At 32.1% G+C, this 24,156-nt stretch overlaps 2 protein-coding genes across 3 annotated transcripts; one reads left to right on the forward strand and one right to left on the reverse strand.

Annotated features, from left to right (window-relative positions):
* Positions 1-147: 147 nt before the first annotated feature.
* On the reverse strand, positions 148-12,433 carry LOC148613254 (uncharacterized). Of its 2 annotated transcripts, none has more exons than XM_088586539.1 (4): positions 12,349-12,433; positions 3,903-3,975; positions 1,848-2,025; positions 148-530 (listed from the first exon to the last, which is right to left on the reverse strand). In XM_088586539.1, exons 2-4 carry the CDS (start codon positions 3,949-3,951, stop codon positions 500-502), a joined length of 258 nt encoding a protein of 85 aa, XP_088442665.1. In that variant the 5' UTR covers positions 3,952-3,975; positions 12,349-12,433; the 3' UTR covers positions 148-499. The 2 variants fall into 2 exon arrangements, with proteins under 2 accessions (XP_088442665.1, XP_088442666.1); XM_088586540.1 differs by lacking the exon at positions 12,349-12,433 and adding an exon at positions 11,601-11,650.
* Positions 12,434-12,511: 78 nt separating this feature from the next.
* LOC148613255 (uncharacterized) lies at positions 12,512-14,810 on the forward strand. The gene is made up of 4 exons (XM_088586538.1): positions 12,512-12,600; positions 12,976-13,040; positions 13,450-13,639; positions 14,707-14,810. Exons 2-4 carry the CDS (start codon positions 12,992-12,994, stop codon positions 14,735-14,737), a joined length of 270 nt encoding a protein of 89 aa, XP_088442664.1. The 5' UTR covers positions 12,512-12,600; positions 12,976-12,991; the 3' UTR covers positions 14,738-14,810.
* Positions 14,811-24,156: the final 9,346 nt, after the last annotated feature.

Raw genomic sequence — 24,156 nt, forward strand, 5'->3', positions numbered from 1 at the left:
GTATTTGTTGCTTTTTATATCTGTTTGTTTGTCATTGCTTGGTTTTTAGAGGCAATGTTATGTTGACATCTTAATTGAGCATGGCTGCAACATTACTCAAGAACGTGGGGCACAACACACCAGCTGTACATATTTATAAGATACCCATTAGAAACACTTGCCCTTGCTTTATTGTACAATTAGATAATTAATTATTACGAGATAAACATCTGTTTGTGGGGATTTAATTTGTTTACACTGAAGAATGTACTGTATTTTCTACATTGTTTACAAATCTGCATCAAGCCATTTTTGCTTACAATTCAAGTGCACCGCTTTCGTAACGCTGTTGCCTAGCAATATTGAGAAATACAAACACTAACAGAAAAAATTAAGATATCAGAAAATTACAAGTTTTTGTAGTGCAGGATATACAAGAACATAAAGAACATTTATTTTTTTTTATCGATTCATCATATCAATCATGATTAAGTCCGAGAACAAACTATTCGTCCTTAGATTAGTTCTCAAAGTTGTAAATGCTAGGTATTCTGAAATATAACAAAAATAGTTTGTTAGCATTAAAATCCGTCTGGGTTAAAATATTTTTGAAAAACGAGGTTGAGTTTATTTTAATTGATTTATTGTAATTAAATCTACTTTCTTTTAAAAATACTTTATATAACTTGTTCCAGGTCAATGTTTACTTTTATTTTAGTTTTTTGTTTACATGTCAAGTGCTCATTTATCATTTTTACAATATTTTTTATATATGATATATAAAATCTAAATGTTCCGGACTATCATGGGGGAATTCATGTCGAAATGATTAGTTAGTTCTAAATTGAAAATTTCAGAAGTCAAATGTGCTTAAAAACAAAAATATCACCAGATAATAGACGTGGAGCATGCTCAATATACAGTTCCGGGAGGAAAATATTTTCGTCCTACACAAGCTCTACCTCACAAAAGTATGTCACTCAAGCTTATTGATGTAACACGAAAAAGTCTATTTGCATCATACATGGAGAATAAAGATTTTCCTGTATTGTGGTTCTTGATGATTATTGAGTTTTGTTGCACTATATTTTTACCAATACACACTAAATCTGTTGAAAACCTAACTACTTTTGGTTAAGACAGATAGTCGAATTAACATGTCGAGGTTCAACATGCATTTACATTTATAAAACTTTAAAAAGATGTCTGGTATAGACAGAATTTCAGATTGTTCTGGGTCTACAAAGGTTTAACAGTATTTACGATATTTTCGTAAGATGCTATTAAGTACCGTTCTGTGTAATAATCAGGCAATGGGTGGCACTTAATATTTCTCAATTTGGTCTTTTTTGCCTCAAATATATTCAATACACCTAGAAAACAACTGGAAAGCTATTAAAATTTATCCTCAAGCATCTGTGACGTAGATATTTTTTGACTGCTTATAGAAGTAGTGAGATAAAATTTTCCCGCCATTTTTCCTAAGTGAATTTCAACTAAATTTGACCTATTAATATCTTAAAATGGCAAATTTTACTAACACTTTGATGGTTTTTTTCTGGAGGTAATCAAGTATTAATACTTGATTAATCCAATAAAATATCTGCGTTTTTTTCTTCATGTGCCACACCTAATGAAAATTTTGCGTATTCAAGAGTAGTACCTCACCTTAAGGAATATGTGCAATATTGTTGAGTTCATATCTTCGTCATTTAAAATATAAACTACCATTTAAGTTTTAATACATTGCCAGCTCTGCATGAATTTCCAAAAGATGCAAAATATTTTACGAATTTTGTCAAGATTCTTTCAAAGGCTTACAAACGTAAGACGATTGGCTATGTATTTTTATCATTCATTATACTCACTCTCTCATTTCTTCAACTTGTGGTCTAGAAACTCGTGCAATATTGAAGTAGGAATATCCAGCACAGTTGAAGCAGCAACAGTAGTCGTTGGCATTATGCCGAACGCACATGTACTGACTACAATTCTTATAACTACAGTAGTATTTGCATTTTTCACAGTTGGTTAGGGCCTGGCTCACTACAATAAAACAAATCAAATTCTACACATATATTTGTTTTTTTCAAATGGGCCGTAAATTTTGTGAAATTGCTCTCTCCTTTCCTCTAAAACAATAAAGTAAGATGCTTAAAATATATTATCAATAAAGAAGAAAAAATGGATTTATTAAAGATATCCACCTGCATGTTTTAGTTATCCACGTCAAAACTTTGCATATCGTAAATATATGAATGGCACAGGGTGAACATCAATTTGTCTTTTTTCCAGTGTCACGTTTCTATCAAGTGTATGTCAAATAGTACAAAGATTTTTAAAATAAACAATGCTTATAAAGTTTAACACTTTTTCCAATGAATTTCCATGCATCCTGTTTCTCCTAAATCGTGATTGTTCATAAGAAAACAACATTCAACTTTGAGAGAAAAAGTACATTTGAGATGTAAAATAGAGAAAAGGATAAACTTTTTTTTGAAAAGTGGATGCTTTCAACATGATTTTTTTAATATAATTTTAATAAGTTTAATATATGTATTTGTGGATAAGAAGGTATTTTGTACCATACATTTACTAATTGAAAAAAACTCACTTGTTTTCATATGAAATACTTAATTCTACTCAATAACAAGGTCATATATAAGGCCTTTTCCATACTAAGATAAAATGCATTTCTTGAGCGCAGCAAGACAAAAACAGTTCGGCAGCGGGTTGGGGCCTTTAAAGACCTCAGAAGCTATCGGAAAAGTTGTGCAAAATCAGTGGTGCATGCAAGCCATTTCCTTGTAAGGTTCAATTTTGAAAGGCTGGTATTTTTTTTTTTTTTTTTTTGCATGATTTTGTTTTTAATGAAAACTTATTTCCTTATTTCATTGACTTGGTAATACAATGAAATAATAGTTCCCTTTTACATTGTGGTCCGCTGTCTTAAGTCAAATCAGCAGCGAACGAAGGACTACATGTGATTAGTTGTAACTTGAACTGAATGCCTAGGGTAGCAGGGCAAGAAATAGTTTCTTTTTGGGTGAATTTGTTTGAACAATCAAGATTTCATGCAAAAATGTTTTCCCAAATCAACGGGGATATGTACACCGGGCCCGACCCCTGAGCGCAAAGAACTATAAGAAAGAATAAGAAAAAATCCAAAATATTAAAAAGTATATTGTCTAGGTTTGTACTAATTTGTTGATGAGTTAGTTGCATTTTTAATGCCTACATTATTTTTCATTCATATCTTAATCATCTTTTTTTCCGTGTACATTTTTTTAAGCAAGGGGGGTGGGGGCGAATGTGGTGGAAATCCATTTGGTTAAACATCTATTGCATTGTTCCAATTACGTCTTTAAAACAGATTAAAACTCAAAAAGTATAGTTCTATTCTTTGTACTGAATCAATATTATTCTTATGAAAAATGAAAACATTTATTTGCCTATATGGGTGCTTAGCCCCTGTAATTACCATAGATTTCAGTTCCACAATTATCAACGCACACGTATTAAGCAGTCATTTTGTGAAATTTCAGACACTTCATGATGGAGGGCTAATTTATCAGGTAACTGCGTAATGTATCCACCCATGACTGTATTACTCACTTCCGGTAGATTATTATCGGTATATATCAGTACTATAGAAAACGAAACATTAATATTATAGATGCCTGATTTGAAATGTAAAATGAAACTGCACAAAAATGTAGCATTTAAAAAAGGAGGCATTTAAATTAAATATTGAAAAAAAAATTGAATTCTCAATTCAATAAAGGGAAAAAGGACTGCTTCAAAAAAGCAAGGACAATAAGGGCCAGTTGAAAGTCAACAAAATGTGACGCCAACTGCCTGGATTTTAGATGGACACCCTTTTAATTCTATTATTTATAATAGTATCCATGGAATTAACTTACCTACGAAAAGGGTAACCAGGACAGCAAGGATGATGACTACAGCCTTCATGTTGGTTTATCGAAATATCCACACCTGTAAAATGTAATCGAATAGTAATTATCATAAATAACAAATTCACATTTTTTTTGTTAGTGCCGTTAATATAAGAGTAATCGATGGAACCAAAGTTCTAGCGGTAATCCAAAAGAATGCAATCCAGGGACAAAGACCAGACATGAAAAACAGACACACACAACAAAGAATGTAAAATAACCAACGTAATATTTACAAAGCAACAAACGTAAATGAGCAATCGGACTCCACTAAAAACTGGGAGCATGGACCAGGTGCACTGGTAGGGTAAGTATTGAATGCTTAGTTATGAGACAAAAAGAGAAACAATGAGAATCGTATTTTTATAAAGGTATCAATAATGCCATTGAAAAAGTGAATTGTTAACACGGAATAATTTTAAATGCCTTTGTAAGGATACGTTTTGCAGTTAAAATTTCAATATGGAATATATGTTAAACAAAAAAAAATGCATATATGCTCTTACAGACAGGGTTGTAAGTCTTCCAAACAATAAATGCTTTACAACATACATTTATACTTTTGAATAAAATCACTAAAGTACATAGATGTTTTTAATTGAAACACTCATATTTTGAATCAGTATACAGGAACCTTTTTTGTTCTTGTAATGGTAAGAATCATAATTTTTCAATTGCAATTATAACAATAAAAGCTCAAATTTTCAAAGTAAATGACATACATAAATACTTGCCTTGAATATTCAGGATGAAATAAAGAATAACGAAGTTTCTATATTTATATGATATTGGCAGTCTTTAATGTCGGTCTTGATATTGTCAAATCAGCAGTTTTTTTATGTGTTTAAGGATTATATTGCGCAAATAAATTGCAATTCGGTCTCAATGCCGCTTCGTGGTTTTGTTTCCTGAACATTGCTATATATTCAGGTGGATTTCCTGCCTACTTAATCATTGACTGCCTTCAACGACAAGGTCTGTTTTAATTAAGATGTTTTTTCTCTTGATTCTATTTTTGTAATATTTGTTAACGGTAAATTAAGTTACTCATTAAATGCGGAGCTTCTCTATTGAAATTTTCATTATAATTAAATGAAACTAAACGATATATTCTTTCAGAATTGTGTAAAGCAAGATGAAGACTGTTTCACTTTCAATAATTCTCGTTGTAGCGATTTTCGCAGGTAGGTTCTAAACTTGTTATTTATATTCTTTATAGAGATTCATAGCTATTTAAGGCCCTGGTTCAAGAAAAGTACACTGTAACAGTATACGTATTAATATTCGATGTACTATACTCGATTTTTTGTTGTTGTTGTTGTTTTGCGGTGAAAAGAAAGGTGTAGAACACTTGATTAAAAGATGTTCGCTGGTCATGTTCTGCCATTTGGTCACATTATCGGATTCCTCAGGTTTTATCTTTTTCATAGCATTAATATGTTTTCGTCCAGTGACCCCAACTTTTTCCTTTCACAATCATTAAGCACACGTTAATATGTTATTTGTGAAGTTTTTTTCATGAAATCCTTGTTATTTCTTCGGTGGTTTTAATAGATTAAATCTACAACGACAAAACCTAGTGTAAATCTAGAGTAATCCTTTTCCCGCAAAAATGTCAAAGGCATATATCTCAAAAACGAGCGCACTATATTTTATCTTCTTATATTGTTAGAACATTTCACAACCCTTTGAAATTTACATTCTTCATTTTCATTATGTCTATTAAAATAATCTTTGAGAGCTAAATACTTGTTATTTAAAAAATAGATCAGCAAAAATACAGAACAGTTTAACACAACCTTTAATAGTCTTTTAAATATGATATTTCAAACAACCGTTTGGTAAAAATAGCGAGGTAAAAAAATCTTACAAACGCAAAGTATTATGTTGTTTCTGACGATACAATATAAAATCTGATTGTGAATACAAAAATCACACCTAAAATTGGAAAAAAAATACGAATAGACCTGATGTATGTATGCCATCTCCAAACGTTTGTATAAATAATTTTCGTAAGACAAGACTCTTTATTTTAGTTGCAGAAATCAACGCTGACTGCAAAAGTAACTGCAACATTTATTGCTACTATCGGTCATGCAAAGCTTATGCATCAGCTGTCAAAGATGGAAAATGCTATTGTTGTTGTATCGACTGTCAACATGACAGCTTCTTCACAATCGGCCATGTTAATCAGAATACTCGTAAACAGCATTTAACTGATGAAATGTAAATAACAAAAGCGGACTCTGAATAGTGCAGATTTGAATAGAGTCTCGTATAAGAATAATGCAAATAAAAGGAAATGATAATATGTCGAAAAACTGAGGTGAGCCCGTTATCAGTGTTAAGATGTACAGATGTTAAGAATGTCTCCCAGCAGTGGTATTTTGTACAAGTACAGTACAACCTGTCTCAAGAAAATATCAAACATTTCTATATCAGACACTTTTCTACCCCTTTTTCTACCCTTGGTATACGAACATCTGTCTAAACCAAACATTTATATAAAGTTCAAAGGAGTTCACATTAGACAGCATTTACTATAAAAGATAATAGCCTTGTTTCAGTATTGTAATTATGCGTTTAGACGGATCTTTCGATTGTTTCAAATGCTGTTTTTGAGGTTCATTTGTAGTACACTGTTTCAACTTAATATAACACAAATGTATTAAAATATGAATAGGCTTATTTTGCGCACGCTCTAAAAGCAAAATGGTTGAGACAGTGATGTGTAACCAAAAATTTGTCGAAATAAAAGAGGGAGAAACTGGATTAAGCAATTTTCATTATGTCTGTTAAAATTATCTTTGAGAGCTAAATATCAAACGTCTTTAATTTGACAATCGAATAACGCCGCTTAAAATCGTTACTTTTACCCCAACATTGCAAACTTCCTGCTTTTTCTGCTACGACAGAGTTTAGAATGAACTTGGAACATCACGAACTGTTTATTATGGTCGAAGAACTCTTCCAATCCACTTTAAGGCCATGGTTTGAACAATCTTCATATTATTCATGAATTAACAAAAAAACAAATACAAAAACAAAACAAAAACAAAAACAAAAAAAGAACAAAATAAAATAAATAAAAACAAAAATAAGAACAAAAAAAACAACAAATTAAGTAATTTTTTCCACATATATTTCGATTTTATATACATTGAAAACGACATTTTCTCACTTGATTATACTTATATTGATTGTAAAAATTTCCAATTATTCAATCTGCATGTTTTATTTTCCGTTGTTTCCTATTTATATGGTACTTAAATACATATTATCTGTCTGAATTAAGGCTTGATTTCTGAATTTTCGAATGATGATCCTACTATTCTTTTCATTTACAGGTTGATGGAAATAAAAAACTACAGGAACTGATGACTTGTAAAATGAGCATTGCAATGGTATTATAAAATCTAAATCTAATATGTAGGAACAATAAATACATTTAACCATTGAATTTTTTAAAATGACATAATTTTCTCCGATTTTGTTTTACTGTTCGGTGAATAGGCAAGCTACAGTGGACTGCCTGCCGCGTCTAGTGTGAAACAAGAACGTCAGACGATATTTCAGAGCTTGAAAGTATAATATTCAATAAGGTAACAAACAAACGTTTAAAGGTATTGTACCCTAATAAGGAGTTGTCATGCCTGAAATTACATAAATGACATAATTTGTCAGGAATGTGTGGTCATCTCCACAATGAGCGCTTCAGTCGTTATGTCTGACCGTTTCAACTATGAACGTATCAGTTACTGTCTTTTTTTCAAAATAAGCTTGTGCGTGTCAGTCATTATGTCTTCCAACCTCCACCCATGGACGTATCAGTCAATATATTTGTCCATCTTCATAATACGCGTATCCGTGTCAGTGTCTGACGATCTCGACTATGAATGTGTCAGTCGTAATGTCTGCTCATCTCCACTCTGAACGTGCCAACCGTTATGTCTGTCCATCTCCACAATGACCTCTATCGCCTGTCTATCTTAACATGAAGATCATAATGCTTGATTCGTCACATTGTTCACATTGAAAGGTGTCTCTCGCATTTAAAACAAAAACACCACATTACATTTAATAAAATATAATACTTAAGATGATTATTTCTCTTATATAATGCATCGGTGATCAGTTGCAATTGCTTCCACCCCATTGATGTATCTTCAAATGCAGTGTATGCCCTTTCTTATGTCAAGTATATCACATTATATTTGTTTAGAAAATATCATCTAAAGCTGCATAATACATTCTTTGTATCTCGATCTCCATGTAAATTCAACAGGTTGTTTACTTCATTTTCTATTGGTAACTCTACATACTTTATATATAAAGAGAATGGATATGGTGAATATGTTAGAGACAACAACCCCACTGGGAAGAAAAATGTCAACTAAAGACCACCAATGGGTTTTCAGTGAACGATGAGGAGACCCTCAAAATCCTAGACAGGCTGCAATTGGCCCAAAACAAAATTATACCCAAGTACAGCTAAATAGTTGCCAAAGGATACTACAGACACTGTGAAGTCAGTCTCATATCTTGACCTACACTTAGAAATCGATGGTAAAGGAAAACTATTGACCAAACTTTATGACAAACGTGATGACTTTTCATTCAAAATTGTCAACTTTCCTTTCATCTGTGGCAGCATCCCTTCAGCACCTGCGTATGGAGTGTTTATATCACAACTCATAGGTTATGCCAGAGCTTGCCGAGACTACGCAGACTTTTTGTATCGCGCTAGAATTCTAACAAATAGGCTTCTGCAGCAGGGTAATGATGCTACAAGATTGAAGTAATCACTACAAAAGTTTTATGGCCGTCATCATGAACTCGTGGATCATTACGGTGTATCCATCTGCGCCATGAAAACTGATTTATTCAAAGTGTCGTAGTTTTCCTTTCCTCTTTCGAGGACGCTTACCCCACCGGTACACCTGTTCCATGCTCCCAGTTTTTAGTGGAGTCCGAGTTGCTCATTTGCTTTTGTTACCTTGTATGTATGATTTTAGTTATTCTATGTTCTTTGTTGTGTGTGTCTGTTTTCCATGTCTGGTCTTATATTCTTTTGATTACCGCTATAACTTTGGTTCCCTTGATTACTCTTTGCTATCATATACTAAAGCAACATAACATAAACAGAAATTGAAAAGAAACAAGACGTACAGATGCCAGAAATTCCTGACATGGGGCAGGCGCAAAAAAATCAGGAGAATAGAATTCTTTGACTTGATTTCAAATCACAGCCCTTTCATTTTCACTATAGAAAACAAATTATGCAATCGAACTAAGAAAATTACATTTTTATCCTCATTATACTGTAAGGTAGTATGTTTGCCTAATTACTCAGAAAAGTGATATATGAAATAAGGAACAGAAAGTAATGAGTTTCTTTGTCAAAAATAATTCAATAACACGGTTTATTTTCATTTGATTGAATACAATGAAAAAAATGTCACATAATTTATTACATGACCATGTCAATAATCCACGCTACATATTGTCTAGTATTCATACAAATTAACAATTTTCATACTAGCAAACATTTCTTACCATGAAAAGAATTACTTTCTGTATTAGGTTTGCTATACTTTCTATTGTCAACACTTCTTGACCATATTAAATGCCTTTTAACCATTTACAACAGCATGCTTACAAAACTAATCAATACCAAATCATAAAATGTTGACAAACTGATTTGTTCAACATGTCATAGTTTTCCTTTCCTCTTTCGTCTACTCCGGACTTGACTTTTTATGAATAACTCGGCGGGTGTTTCTAGACAAGCAGAAGACGCTTACCCTTCCGGTGCATCGGTCTATGCCCCCAGTTTTTAGTGGAGTCCGAGTTGCTCATTTGCTTTTGTTACTTTGTATGTATGATTTTAGTTACTTTATGTTCTTTGTTGTATATGTCTGTTTTCCATGTCTAGTCTTTGTCCCTGGGTTACATTCTTTTGATTACCGCTATAACCTTGGTTCTCTTAAATACTCTTTGATATGCCAGAGCTAGCTTACAACAACTACAGGCATTCTATAAGTTGATATCTCATTTTGTTTATATTGTGTATGTTGTGGTTTTCCTTGGAGAGAAGTTGATGTGTTATTGTGTGAATTTTATTGTGTGCTTGTTTATATTGTGTATGTTGTGGTTTTCCTTGGAGAGAAGTTGATGTGTTATTGGGTGAATTTTATTGTGTGCTTGTTTATATTGTGTATGTTGTGGTTTTCCTTGGGGAGAAGTTGATGTGTTATTGGGTGAATTTTATTGTGTGCTTGTTTATATTGTGTATGTTGTGGTTTTCCTTGGGGAGAAGTTGGTGTGTTATTGGGTGAATTTTATTGTGTGCTTGTTTATATTGTGTATGTTGTGGTTTTCCTTGGAGAGAAGTTGATGTGTTATTGGGTGAATTTTATTGTGTGCTTGTTTATATTGTGTATGTTGTGGTTTTCCTTGGAGAGAAGTTGATGTGTTATTGGGTGAATTTTATTGTTTATTTTTTCAGTTCATATTTGATCGAGGTCATTGACTTTTTTGTCGTCGTTTAGTTTTGAAGAAGTGCTGTCGTTTTGCTGCCATTTAATTTGTCTGCTTTGTTGTCGAGGACTTTCAGACCTTTACAAAATTTGTTTTTACATTTTTTAAAACCTTTTTGGATCTATGAAAATTTAACTATTCTGTTTTTAGGTGTTACTTTGGTTAAATTGTTGAGTTTCACCATATATATTCCCCCTTTTTGCATATAAATGTATGCGCATTGGCAATCATATGGTCAAAATATTGAAATGTTAAGGAAGGTCGTAATGTCTTTTGTTTACAAGTGTTTAATTTCAGTTTCATTTTGAATAGACCCAAATGCTGTTTATTAATGACATGATTACAGTATTTGTTTTTGTTTTTGTTTTTTTGTTTGTTTGTTTTCATGTTTGTTTTTTTTTCATGTTTTTTTTTCATGTTTGTTTGTTTTTCATTGCTTGTGTTTTAAAGGCAATGTTATGTTGACATTTTCATTTAACATAGCTGAAACTTTAATCAAGAATGTTGGGTAAAATATACAGTTGTACCAGCATTCATTTTGAGTGAGATACACATAGTATTTTCGGTGTATATATTTGTCTATATTCGTCTACGTTGAAGGTTATACGGTATTTGCTATATTTGTTGTCAAATGTGCCTCTCGACCATTCTGATTTACTTTTTGAGACACAAGTTTATTGTTTGCATAGCGCTCTCGCTAGATACTTAAGAATCATGAAATATCTAGATAATAGACCTTTTCGGTCGTGTTTATTGTGGCATAATTAATCAACATGCGTAGTAAAAATTGTTTTGTTGTGCACAAGCCCGAAAGTACATGTCACGCATGCTCATCGACTTAACACGAAACTGTCAATTTGCATCATACATGAATAATAAAAAAAAATATAATGTGGTTCATGATAATCATGAAGTTTTCTTATACTATTATTTTTAACCAATATACCGTAGAGATTTTTGTAAACGTATAACAATAAACAATAAAGTTAGATGCCTTAAATATATATTATCAATAAAGAAAGAATGGTTGATTTATCAAAGAAATTAGATCGTTTGTTACACAATTACAATTACAATTGCAGCACAATTGAAGCAGCAACACTAGTTCATGGTATTATGACGGACCTACATGTACTGCTGAATTGTTCACTCCTTACCTACATGTACTGCTGAATTGTTCACTCCTTACCTACTAAACATATTTCATGATTTATAGCAGATCTATGGAAATGAACATTTAAGAGTTGTTTTAGGACATAAATGTATTTGAAAATTTCACTGATACGATGAATCACGTCCTGTCTGGTTTTTAGACATAACCATGCTTAACTATTAACTTAAAACATTGCATAATAATAAAATTTAACAGAATTAACTAACGTGCAAAAAATGCAAACAGTACAACAAGGACGATGATTAAATACTGTTAAATATCCACACCTGTAAAAAGTTTTTTTATTTTATTTTATTTTTTTTTAAGTAACTTTAATCTTACTATTGTTTGGATGTTTAGTTTTTAATACTACTCTGAAAAAGCAGACACAATGAGAAAGGGTATCTTTATATTGATATCAAGAAATGCCAGTAAGAACAAGTTTCACCGTTGAATTTCAAGGAATACATGTGTACAAGAAACATGCCTATATGCCGTGACAGATACGTAAGATAGTCTTTCTAACAAAAATGCTTAGGACAATATTCAGCATAAATTTTACTATTAAATGAATACAATTCAGTTCATGTATATAATTAATTGAACGTCTAACATTTTAATCTAGACACGAGAAAGTTGTTTTTTTTCTGCAATGGAAAGAATAGCAATTATAAATATTTAAATTTAAAGAGTAAGACATATTAAAGTATATGCACTTGCCTTGAATATCCAGGGAAGTACTAGTAAAAACGAGTTTTTTATATTTATATAATGTTTGCAAAGGAACCCGGATGATGGTGAAGTTATTAAGTTAAGTTAAGCAATATTGTCACAGTTATAAACATTTATATCGCGCAAATATATTTTGTAATTCGGTCTCAATGCCACTTTGTGGTTTTTGTTTCCTGGCCATTGCTATAAATTTAGAAGAATCATTTGCGTAGTTGATCATAGGCCGCCATCGACAACAAGGTCTGTTTATTTTTTTCTTGTTTTAAGAGTTACCCATTATGCACGGGGCTTTCTCTACTTTAATTTTCCTTTTTTGTTTTCTTCTCCGTAAAGTGCAGGACTTGGTAACAACCATGCAAATTTGAGTTAAAATGATACAAGAAGGTTTGAAATTCTCCAGGTTGAAATTTTTTTTTTTTTTTCATTTTTGTGAGTCAACTATCAGAAAAAAAAATAATGTGTCTGAAATATTAAAGGAATATGCAATAAATATGTTTTAGATTTCATATGTACCAACGCTTATTATGATAACACAAGCGACTATGGAGCCAGCTGACGACTTTAATTTTGCTTAATTTCATAATTTAAATGAGGTTAAACTTAATATACTTCCAGAATTGTACAAAGCAAAATGAAGACTGCTTCCCTTTCAGTAATTCTCGTTGTAGTAATTTTTGCAGGTAGGTAGTAAACTTGTTATTCATTTTCTGTTATAGAGGTTCAAAAGTCCTTGGTGCAAGAAAGGTACACTGATACAGTACACGTATTAATATTCAAAATATGCTATTATTTTTGTTGTGAACAGAAAAGCGCACAATTAGTGTTTATAGACACAACTTTATAAAGTCTTTTTTAGCTGATATTTTAATCAACCGTATAGTAAAATTAACGAGGTAAAATGCTTTTGCAATGAGGGCAAAGTACTGTGTCGTTTATTACGAGAAAATATCAAATCTGAATGTGAAAACAAGCAGGTTATTTAACACCCAAAACTGAAAATTAAATTGTTCTACGAATGGATCTGATTAATCATCGCCTTCTCCAAACATTTGTTATGAGTATTTTTCGTAAAATAAGCCCACCCTTTAGTTGCAGAAATTTACGCTGACTGCGATAGCAACTGCAACCACAGGTGTTACTATAGAGGATGTAAAGCTTATGCCTCTGCACTCAACAATGGAACTTGCTATTGTTGTTGTGTCGATTGTGGTTCTGACAGCTTCTTCAAAATTGGTCACGTAAATGAGAATACTCACAGACAGCAATTTACTGATGAATTGTAAGTATAAAAATGCGGTGTCATTTATATTTTAAGAACAATTTATCTAACCTATAAAATATTGGAAAGTAAAATACTGATTAAAATAATGGTACCAACAAGTGGTGTATTGTAGATTGGAAAGTAACTTACATTTGTTTCTCCCAATTTTGTTCTTTTTTCAGCTTTCTTTAGTTTTTAATTGGGTTCTAACGAAATGAACATATCGGATAAACGATTAAGTTATTTGCTAACATATACAGACATATTCTACTTTGAAATGATCTATACTAAATGTTAAGATCCATTTTTGTAATTAAGCTATGTAGGTCTGAACTCTGCGCAATGTAAAATGTTAATTTCCATTCTTACTAACCCCTGCAGACATGTCTGTCGAAATTTTTGGAGAATAGACGCTTACCCTACCGTGCACATGGTCGATGCACCAAGTTTTTTAGTAGTGTAAGAGTTGCTAATTTACTTTTGTTATATGTATGTATTATTTTAGTTATTTTATGTTCTTTGTTTTGTTTTTCTGTATTCCAAGTCTGGTTTTCGTTCCTGGATTACATACTTTTGATTTCCGCTAGAATCTTGGTGCCCTGGATTACTCTTCCAAATAAATGAATTTTGACAACCGGAAAAAGTCGCGTAAGATCATTCACTCTCAAATTGTAAGGTTCTTGCATTTTCGTCTAGGGCTCTAGGATCGTCTATATAAAGAATGAACTTCGAACGTTAAAAACTGTTCGGAATTTATACAATTACATATATATCAAGTCCCTTTAATTTGCTTCAGGACAAGCAAATTATCAATGAAATCCTTCATTTTTCATACTATATCAGTTTATAGAGGACAAAGAAAAATACAGCAACTCTAGAATAGTGTTTATTTATATTTAAATGATATTGTTAAAATTTCATATTAATTCTAAAATTGTTATGCTTTTGTTTGTTAATATTTCAAATATTTCATTTGCCGTTTTATGTTTTTTTTTTATAAGGGACACATCAAGTTCCTGTGCCTGAAATTAGGGATGGTGTTTTATTTTATCTTATGTTAATGCTATCATTCTCTTCATTCTCAGGTTGATGGAAATAAAGAATTACAGACGCTAGTCGAAAAAGCCAGCAACGGTTTCATAAATCTATATCATATCTTGTTGAATGATAAATGAATTTAACTTTTAAATTGTTTTTCTTATCTTTTCGAAAAATAACACGCCTTGATCTGACTTTGTGTCAGTGCTCGGATGTTCACCAGTCGAATGGTAACAAGAAAACAATTAACTATATTTTACTTTTATTGTGGTGGCGTCACTTCTGGTATTCTATTGCTTCTATTGGATAACGTCAGTCCATTTCCACTATGAGCATGTCGATCGCAATGTCTGTTAATCACCACCATGAACTTGTCGACCTCTAATGTTCATTTCCATCATAAGCATGTTGGCCGACCTACCGGTAAATTTCCACCATTAGTTTTGAGTTACTAGCAAGTCGGGCAATAATGTCTCTATTTCCACCAGAACTTTGTCTTCCGATGATGTCTGTCCACCTTCACAAAGAGGTTGTGGGCCGATTACGTGTGCTAATATTTACAATAGGGACTGTTTGTTCAATATGTCATTATCTCCATTCATAGGTTTCTGGTCATAAAATGGAGTCATGATGCGAGTTTTTAGAAAAGCAGTTGGTGCTCATGAACATAGTCCATTCTGCCAGTTTTCGCTGAATTCTGGTGCTCATATACTTTTAATTTTCCACACGATTACCTCCTTTGCCCTTTAAAATATATCATATCTTATATTTCTAGTGGATAAATGTTCCTAGTTTTTCTCAAAGATTGCCTTGAATGAACTTTAATATAATGAACATGGGTCACCGAACTTGATTTTGATATAATTGAGCCTTATCAAAACCAATATGGTATTACATTTTTATGGATTCTGTAGGGAATTTTAAATATTTTGCAAACTTCTTATAGACTGCCAGATCATAATGTAAATAAAATATTTTCAGGAAATTTTGAAAATCATCCGAAATAGACAAATGAGAATGAAGAAGGAGGTATGGTTCATGGGAATTTTGTAGGAGGGATGGGGATCAAATTCGTTAATATAAAGAAAATTATTTCGAATTTAACAAATCATGTTATATATTTCTTAAATGATGCTCATTTACTTTTGTTACTTTGTATGTATGATTTTAGTTACTTTATGTTCTTTGTTGTGAATGTCTATTTTCCATGTCTGGTCTTTGTCCCTGGATTACATTCTTTTGATTACCGCTATAACCTCGGTTCCCTTGATTACTCTTTAAATGTAAAAAAGTTTCTCTGTTAGAGGTGTTATTCATATATCAGGTGTGATTGAAAACAAAACTCTTTTAATATTCTCGCCATTTTATCTTTTTCAAGATATGTATATATAGTACAACTACATACATGAAAAAGAAAATATATTTAACAGAGCTTTACATACATACATATACCACATAAAAGCACAATGGTAGCATACCACACATTTAAAATTAAAACTAAAAAATATATATCAATGTGAAGATATACTGAACAATGACAAACAAAAAATATAAGTATTTGACAATAAGAAGGTTATTCACAGGCAATATAATGTAAGACAATTAAAAGTTACATAGATGATAAATAACAATGATTGAATAGCAAAATCTATGTCACATGCTGTTTCATCCCAAAATGGAAGTTGATACGGCACGTGTGACAGATTATACCGGTAATATTTGCAGGTTATTTTATATTTAAAGATGTGACTATTACAATGTAATGTTTGTCTGAGAGACCTAGCAACAAGAGTTTAGAGAATTCCAATAAGGTTGTGATAAAAAAAAGTTCAGCAATGTGATACAGAGATGGGGTAAATGGTGTAACGACACAATGGTTAATATTTGTCAAACATTTTAGATTTCTGATTTTCAGCACTGCTGTATTTACTAATAAATACTTTATGAACAATCAAACAAAAACAAAAAACAGTTTTATTTACATATAATGACACCTAACCAATAACGTTTGCAAGGTCTTCCGTAAATAAGTGTATGTAATTGTAAGAATCAGGCAAAATGGAAAAATAATGCATGTCAAAACCTCACCGATCTGACAATGTAATATCACTCAAGGATATTCTCATTACTTGAAAAGATCATTATTTAGTCTCTGTTTCACTGGCTTTTCCCAGTACTTTTTCTGTAGAATGTGAGAAAAAATGCGGTTTTTGACAGAGTTGTCTGCCCTTGAAATTTTCATTTTCGGTGCATTTCAATGAACTTATAACCATATGCACCAACATGATATGGAAAATATTTTCCTTGATTCTGATGGTGCAAATTAAACTACACTATCAAAATAATAGGTTTTTCTACACCATGTATCACCCACTGCCTGATTCTTACAGTCACTGACACTTAAAGTCTAGTTCGCATTTTTTTTTTACAAATCTTGATTTCTTGCCAGAAATGATTTTGTGTTGCACAGTAAATGGCCGTTTCACGTTTACAATGTCAATGTTAGTTCTGAATCTGATAATATAACAACTTTATATCTCGTCTGTAAAAAGTGTAATATAAAACCATAATGTTTTGTAATGATTGCAATTTCCGTATCGATATATTTAGTAAAATGCGCTTTAATTTGATTTGTAAGGGGTGAAAAAAAAACAGTAAATTAATATGTATGTTGTTTGAAATTCAAAATAATAATACCAAATGAGGTTTGACTGATGGCCTCATTCTTACCTATAGACAAAAAAGGTTGGTAAAAAAATCTGTCAAAAGACTTTCCGAAGATGTATGATCAATTTAGAAATAGCAAACGCTGATTTCTTAATATTTTCGATCTTGAGGTAAATGAAATTCAACCGACTAAAGGTTAGATCTTCCACAAAACATAGTCAGAAGTTGATTACGACAAGCAAACAATTAACAGATTTGCTAAAAGCTAGCAATCTCTTCGCTTAATCTAATTTTTATGCAATTTATTTTTGATCACGAAAACATATTTATATGGCAAATTTATCAGGACCATTGTAGTATATATAAATTTACATTTTTGGTAGTTAGTCAAACATTGTTCTCAAAAGACCTCAGATAATGGTTCCCAATTATTTTAGATTGTAATGCAGCAATTGATCAATAACGTTAAAAATAAGGGAAAGTTTGTTATAACCTTTAGATATTGTGATCATTTGCATACAATGGTAAATATTCGTACATAAAAGACAAGAAACTAGGAAATAACGAGTCTTGAAAATCCCATCGATGTTAGAACTGTTCAATTTGCGAAGCAAATCTTTGGTGGTTGCCTCGGCGGGACTCGAACTCGTACCGCTGTGATATCTATGGCAACACCACATGCACAAAGTGCAGCGCCCTACACCACTCGGTTAGCTAAGCTACATAAAAATATAGCTTTCGCTGGACGGGTCATTCCTCCTCGTAGGATTAATCTTAAGCTGTAATTTAGTACACGACGTATGGTAGTACTGGACAGCTCGTCTGGGTGTTGTTATGTAGGATAGAAGATCAAATTAAATATACATTTCAAAACATATCAATATTATACAAACGTCTCAGAATGTGACGACTCTATTCGCTACACTGACAAGTCGGATCAAATTGATACACTTGATTTCATCATCTATCTTTCATAACAACACTTAGACCAGCTGTCCTGTATTACCATACAATATGTACTAAGTTACAGCCCTAGATTAATCCTACGAGGGGGGAATGACAAGGCCAGCGATAGCTATATTTTTATTTAACCTTGCTGGCGGAGTGCTCTGGGGCGTTGTTGTTTTTTAGACGGTATTGCCATAGATGTCAGTGGTACGAGTCCGAGTCCCGCAGAGGGAAGGACCAAACATTGACAGTTCTAACATCATTGGGATTTTTCTGACCCTTATATGCTTACTTTATCTTCCTTGTATCAATTTGATCCGATGGAGCAGTGTAGTAAACATTCTGAGACATTTATATATATATTTCATAAAGTTTACGGCCAATTGTTAATTCTGACAGTCATACACAGAATGTTTGGTTTTCTGATTAAAATCAGCAGCTTGTAATAAGGAACTGTATTGGTATATCGGGATGACAGCATTAGCCTTCCCCTTACCCGTTATCTATGTAACTATTTGCTTGTGACATTTGTAAAAATGGACGTTTGTCCTTGTCGTGCACCTGTCCATACTATTTTAAGTTTATGTGTTTATTGTTTTCTCTATTTTTTTGTATTTAAAGTGATGTTCTGTCAGCAATTAGCCATATTTGTTTTATGTATTGGTATTTTTTCCACAATATGAATGTTCATGATCTTTATAGGCATATGGTTAAAAAAAACTCTCGTGGCTTTGCCATAATCATATTTTTTTCTGTTATTCAACTCGGGAAGTGGAAAGGAAATTTTATTTTTTTTTTTGTTAGCTTTGGTTGACCTTTTGACGGCAGCTAGTTCAATTAGCATGCGTTTATATCGTATACTAGGATTCCCATGGCATTAAGTACTATGCTTAATGGTCAAGTTACTGTTAAATCGGTCTAAACCTAAACCCTCTTTTACTTCAAAACTAATTCAGTTTAGACAGGTGTCCTGTTTTAAAAAGGTTCAATATACATTTATACTGATATGAAAAAAACTTACAAAGTGTCTGTGTAGACAAGTCTTACTGTATACACCTCCAAGTGCATCACAGCATATCTTTCATTTAAGAATTGCACACGAATAGAAGCGATTCAAAATAATATTAGACCATTTTGATATACATTACTGAAACATAATGTCAACTCTGATTGATACATTTTGGCTCAGATATGTTACAGCTACGGGGCGCCGAATGGGACTGTTGTCGTTTTGTACTCAAAATATTCAATTTTGTACAGACAAAAGTGAATTTTGTTCAAGAAAAAATGAATTCAGATTAACAAAATTTATAGCATACTACAAATTTTCAATTTTCTGTCACAAAAGTCAATTCTGTGTCACAAAATTCAATTTAGTGGGACAAAAGTCTATTGTGTGAGACAAGAGTCAATTTTGTCTCACAAAAGTCAATTTTGTCTCACAAAAGTCAATTTTGTCTCACAGAAGTCAACTTTGTGAGACAGAATTGAATTTTGTAACACAGAATTGACTTTTGTGACACAAAATTAAAAATTTGTAGTATGCTACAAAATTATGCAAATCAGTTTAAAGAATCTTTTGGATTTGCAAATGAATTCTCTCGTCACGAAGGTTTCTCTTTGGATATAGTGACCGCAGGTCTCGCAGATGCAGGTTTCCGATTATTTCGAGCATCCCAGGACGGTTACGGTCATTTTAAGTGAAATTTAAAAAAAAGTCTTTTAAGTTGCATTCTACAGTAAAACTGTTTTGAAATAACTAAAATTGCTATTATACGTTTTTTACGAGATTTGTTTGATAAAACATGTTTTAAAATACGCAATATTTCTACTTTCGATTTATTGGGATTTTCCCTGGTGAATCACGTGATCATTTCCTGACATCTTTCGACTCAACAATAAAATGCTTTTGCCCGACCTGTTAATCGCAACCAAATTTGTTTAAATTTGACAAGATAATTTGTATTAATATATTTGTCCCAAACTTTGCTGGAAAAAGAAATGAATCGTCAGATTAGCCAAGAAAATCATATTAGAAATATGTGCGGTGAAATTTGTTAATCTATCAAAGTCGGCGAAATATTATTTTGTTCCACTATCCCTCACGATTTTTTGCCAGATACGAATTGATTCCTTATTTCAATCCGATTCTATTGATGTATGACACAAGAAATTCAGTTAAGTGGAACAGGTCGGGCGAGATGAAAAACCGACTTAGTTTTATCATATAGTACAGTAGTGTGTATACCGTTTTCATGATTGTACCTCATCTACTTTTTGTTCACTGAATACTTAGAAAGCAGGCGATACATCTTCCCTTGAAGACTTCATCTAGTTATGTATATATGTACATATGTGTTTCCTACAGATAATTAACGCTTAAATACTTAATTTTGTAGTTTTAAATTCCTCAAATAAAAGGATAATTAATTATAATGCAATATATTTAACAAGAATACAATAAATATAAAAATAAAGGATATGAAGAAATGTAGCAAAAGCGACAAAATCGCAGAAACTACAACGAAAATTCAATTAATGGTTTACACTAGGTGAAGATGTGAAACAACCTCTGTTACAAACAAATGACAATTTCACAGTCACTTCTTTCTAATTGCTATATACATAGGTATCCTTTGTAGGCTGGCCTACATTGTCCCAAAATTGAAATCACAAGACCTATTTCGCGAAGTGAAATGGTTTTTAAGTTACATGTATGTAAAATGTAATGCTATAGGAGCAATATAACACGTGACTAGATTTCTTAGATAATAGGTGCGCTGCCATCGTCTGGAATAACTATCAAACGAAAAAGTACATTTGACCTACATATCAAGCATTATTTACCATTGATAAAAACATCCAATATGCAATCCTGCAGATATGTGGTTGCAGTTAAAAAAAAAGAATGTTTTACACTTGTTACTCATATATTACAGGTTCTTTTTACTGTTAAGTATATGTGCGATCACTTCAAACCTCTCTTCGATTCTGTCAGGGTTCGCTGTCATAGAACAGTTCTAAACTGTCATAAACTGTTCTGATCCACGACTCACCTAGTCAGGATCTGTCTGGGCGTTAGACAAGCTGTGTTGTAATCGGTCTTGTGTATTGACACTCTCCTGTCAGGAACTGTTCTTGTAGGTGGACGTGGATTTTAAACATTTTACACAAAACATTTAGACCTTACTGAACTTAAAAGTATTCATACTCATACATTTAGCAAGAATATAACACTTTTAAAGAATTTTGACTCAAATTTAGGTGTGACAGCTATGTGATAGTTATATTGAAAAATGTAGCATTTTAGTCATTAGTTTTAGACCCTTATGGAAAATAAAAGTTCTCACACCCGTACATTTGCAGAAATGTGTCTTTTTAGAATTTGAATGAAATATAGGCGTCATATTCACTAATGTAAAACTAGTGCTTACACTTAACATTTTGTGGTAAAAATGGCATTTTAAGGAATTTTGATTGAAATATATAGATAGCAGTCACATAATTGATGCTAAAAATGTCAATTATATCATTTTATAGACCCTTATGTAAATTAAAAGTATTTTCACTCATAAAATACTTTATCAATCTTGAACTTTGTAAACGTTATCAAACATCTGAAAGTTATTGGTTACCGTTTTTACATTTAGAACAGAATTTATCAAAGTCCTGTGATTAAATATATAAAATTTAATTCTTGGTCTGTGACAGAATGTATAAAAATTATACATGTACATGTAAACAATTATAATTTTCTAACAATGAGTGACTGGAATGTTGAAAAATGAACCACGATCGAGTGATTGTTGGATGATGATTACGATGAGCTCTATTCCCTCCATGAAAATTTTGAAATCAAGATTTTTTTTTCTAATCGGATTTGTTATTTTACATTACATTGTACATCACATAATTTTCTTTATAATTCGCGGACTTCCAGTTCTAAATTACGTCACGCAGAAAGAAAAAAAGTCAAGTCCAGTGTAGACGAAAGAGGAAAGGAAAAGTATGACACGTTAAACTGATCAGTTTTCATGGTGCAGATGGATCCACGAGTAACGATACACGAGTTCAAGATGACGACCATAAAACTTCCGTTGTGGTGACTTTAATCTTGCAGCAACATAACCCTGTTCCAGAAGACTAATTGTAAGAAGTCTAGCGCGATACAAAAAGTCTGCGTAGTAACGGGAAGTTCTGACATAACGTATGAGTTGTGGTATGAAAACTCCATAGGCAGGTGCTGAAGAGATGTATAGTTTGGTCAATAGTTTTCTTTTACCATCAATCTCTAGGTTAAAATACCAATTATCAAAGAATATTCTCGCATTCATTTTTCAGTATATTAAGCCTATATATGTACCCGACTGGATCAAGACGCCAAGATTTTTGTGACTCAATTGTTCGAGCGTCTAAATCTTCCTGGGACAGCATGTGTAAAGGAACTAAATACATGCATAGAAATAATCATGTAGCCCAATGTACCAGCCTTACAATTATATATTGTACCAAGAAAATTGCAGTAATACTTAGGGTCATGAGGTAAAATGAAAAAATATAACCCTACCCCGCCGAAAAATCGTTTAAATTGACATATTTTTCAATGTCAAAACCCCTAGAGTATTTTAGCTTCAGTAAAAAATGGATTATTTGGAATTTTCTGTTTTGTATTATTCTTCTGGGGTTCCTTTGATGACTTGTAGAAATCATGTAGAGGGTACCAAAGATTTTCGTAAACATGATTGATCAAAAATGCGAAAAACAGATTTTCGATTTTTCCGAAGCCTTTGAAGTCTTTCAATAAGGAACCATTCAATTTCATTCAATGCTGGACTGGTACAATTTTTCGTCTCTTTTCCAAATGATATTTGCAAGTTGGAGAAAAATCTCATTGTGATTCATAAGTCAGTGGCAATAATAAAAACATGGCAATAATTTCTTAATTTACGTGACTGTAAATTGCACAATCCTTGTTAGTGTTCTCCGTACACAAAACTGTGAGAAATCATGTAGAGGGTACCAAACATGTCACTATTACTTTCATATTTCCCGATTAATGCGTTGGAACTTTTTAATTCCTTGTTGACATTTCTCACTTTCAACTTAGAACTGAGAAATGTCAACTTAGAAGTATGACTGAAATATGTCGCATATAGATCGGGAAATGTGAAAGAAATCATGACACTACTGGTCTTCCATAAGAGGTTGCCCATGTTGGAACTGTGACCCTTTATATACATGTACTTAGTAAATAACTCACCACAGTGTTCGTTTTCCTGGGAATGTTTAAATATGACGAGATAACTTTTTACTGTTCGTTGTGCAAAGATATATCCAAAGAATAGCCGGAAACCACATTTACCTGTATATATTAAGTAGCACTCCAGCTAAGGATCATGCAAAATGTGATTCATGGGTAAAAAGCCTACATATTTTAATTTTTGATATTTTGTTTGAAATTTCATGGTAAACAGAAAATAACATGTGGTTTTTCATACTACCCGTGCTCTGAGGAGATAAAAATTATATAGAATGCACTGTAGATTTGAAAATTAAGGGAGATAACTCTGTAAATAACGCTCAAATACAATAGAATCTACTGGATTTTCAATGTTGATTAGATCCTAAGAGCAGGCAGATTTGAATGAATAATTACTAATTTCATAGTATAGACCCATAAAACAACTTAATTAAAAAAAATAAAAATATGTAGCCTTTTTTTGGGGTGTATCACATTTTTCAGATTTTACATGATTCTTACAAAGACAGCTACTTAAAAGCTACTTAAGTTTTAAAGAACGCTGAAAATGTTCAGAAGAGTATAGTTTCCAATGACTTACTAGTTACTATGATATTCACATTTTTTTTCTTATACGCGGAAC

The sequence above is a fragment of the Perna viridis genome, chromosome 6 (assembly GCF_037379345.1).
Source record: "Perna viridis isolate PV_CMFRI_1.1 ecotype Kerala chromosome 6, ASM3737934v1, whole genome shotgun sequence".
In the NCBI taxonomy this organism is placed as follows: domain Eukaryota; kingdom Metazoa; phylum Mollusca; class Bivalvia; order Mytilida; family Mytilidae; genus Perna; species Perna viridis.

Excerpts from the sequence above, each read along its gene's own strand:
- LOC148613254 (XM_088586539.1), bottom strand. The coding sequence starts at position 3,951 with ATGAAGGCTGTAGTCATCATCCTTGCTGTCCTGGTTACCCTTTTCGTA. Across the intron at positions 2,026-3,902 it reads CCTGGTTACCCTTTTCGTAG|TGAGCCAGGCCCTAACCAAC; the intron begins GTAAGTTAATTC and ends GTTTTATTGTAG. Across the intron at positions 531-1,847 it reads CAAGTTGAAGAAATGAGAGA|AATACCTAGCATTTACAACT; the intron begins GTGAGTATAATG and ends GTTATATTTCAG.
- LOC148613255 (XM_088586538.1), top strand. The coding sequence starts at position 12,992 with ATGAAGACTGCTTCCCTTTCAGTAATTCTCGTTGTAGTAATTTTTGCA. Across the intron at positions 13,041-13,449 it reads CGTTGTAGTAATTTTTGCAG|TTGCAGAAATTTACGCTGAC; the intron begins GTAGGTAGTAAA and ends CCCACCCTTTAG. Across the intron at positions 13,640-14,706 it reads CAGCAATTTACTGATGAATT|GTTGATGGAAATAAAGAATT; the intron begins GTAAGTATAAAA and ends CTTCATTCTCAG.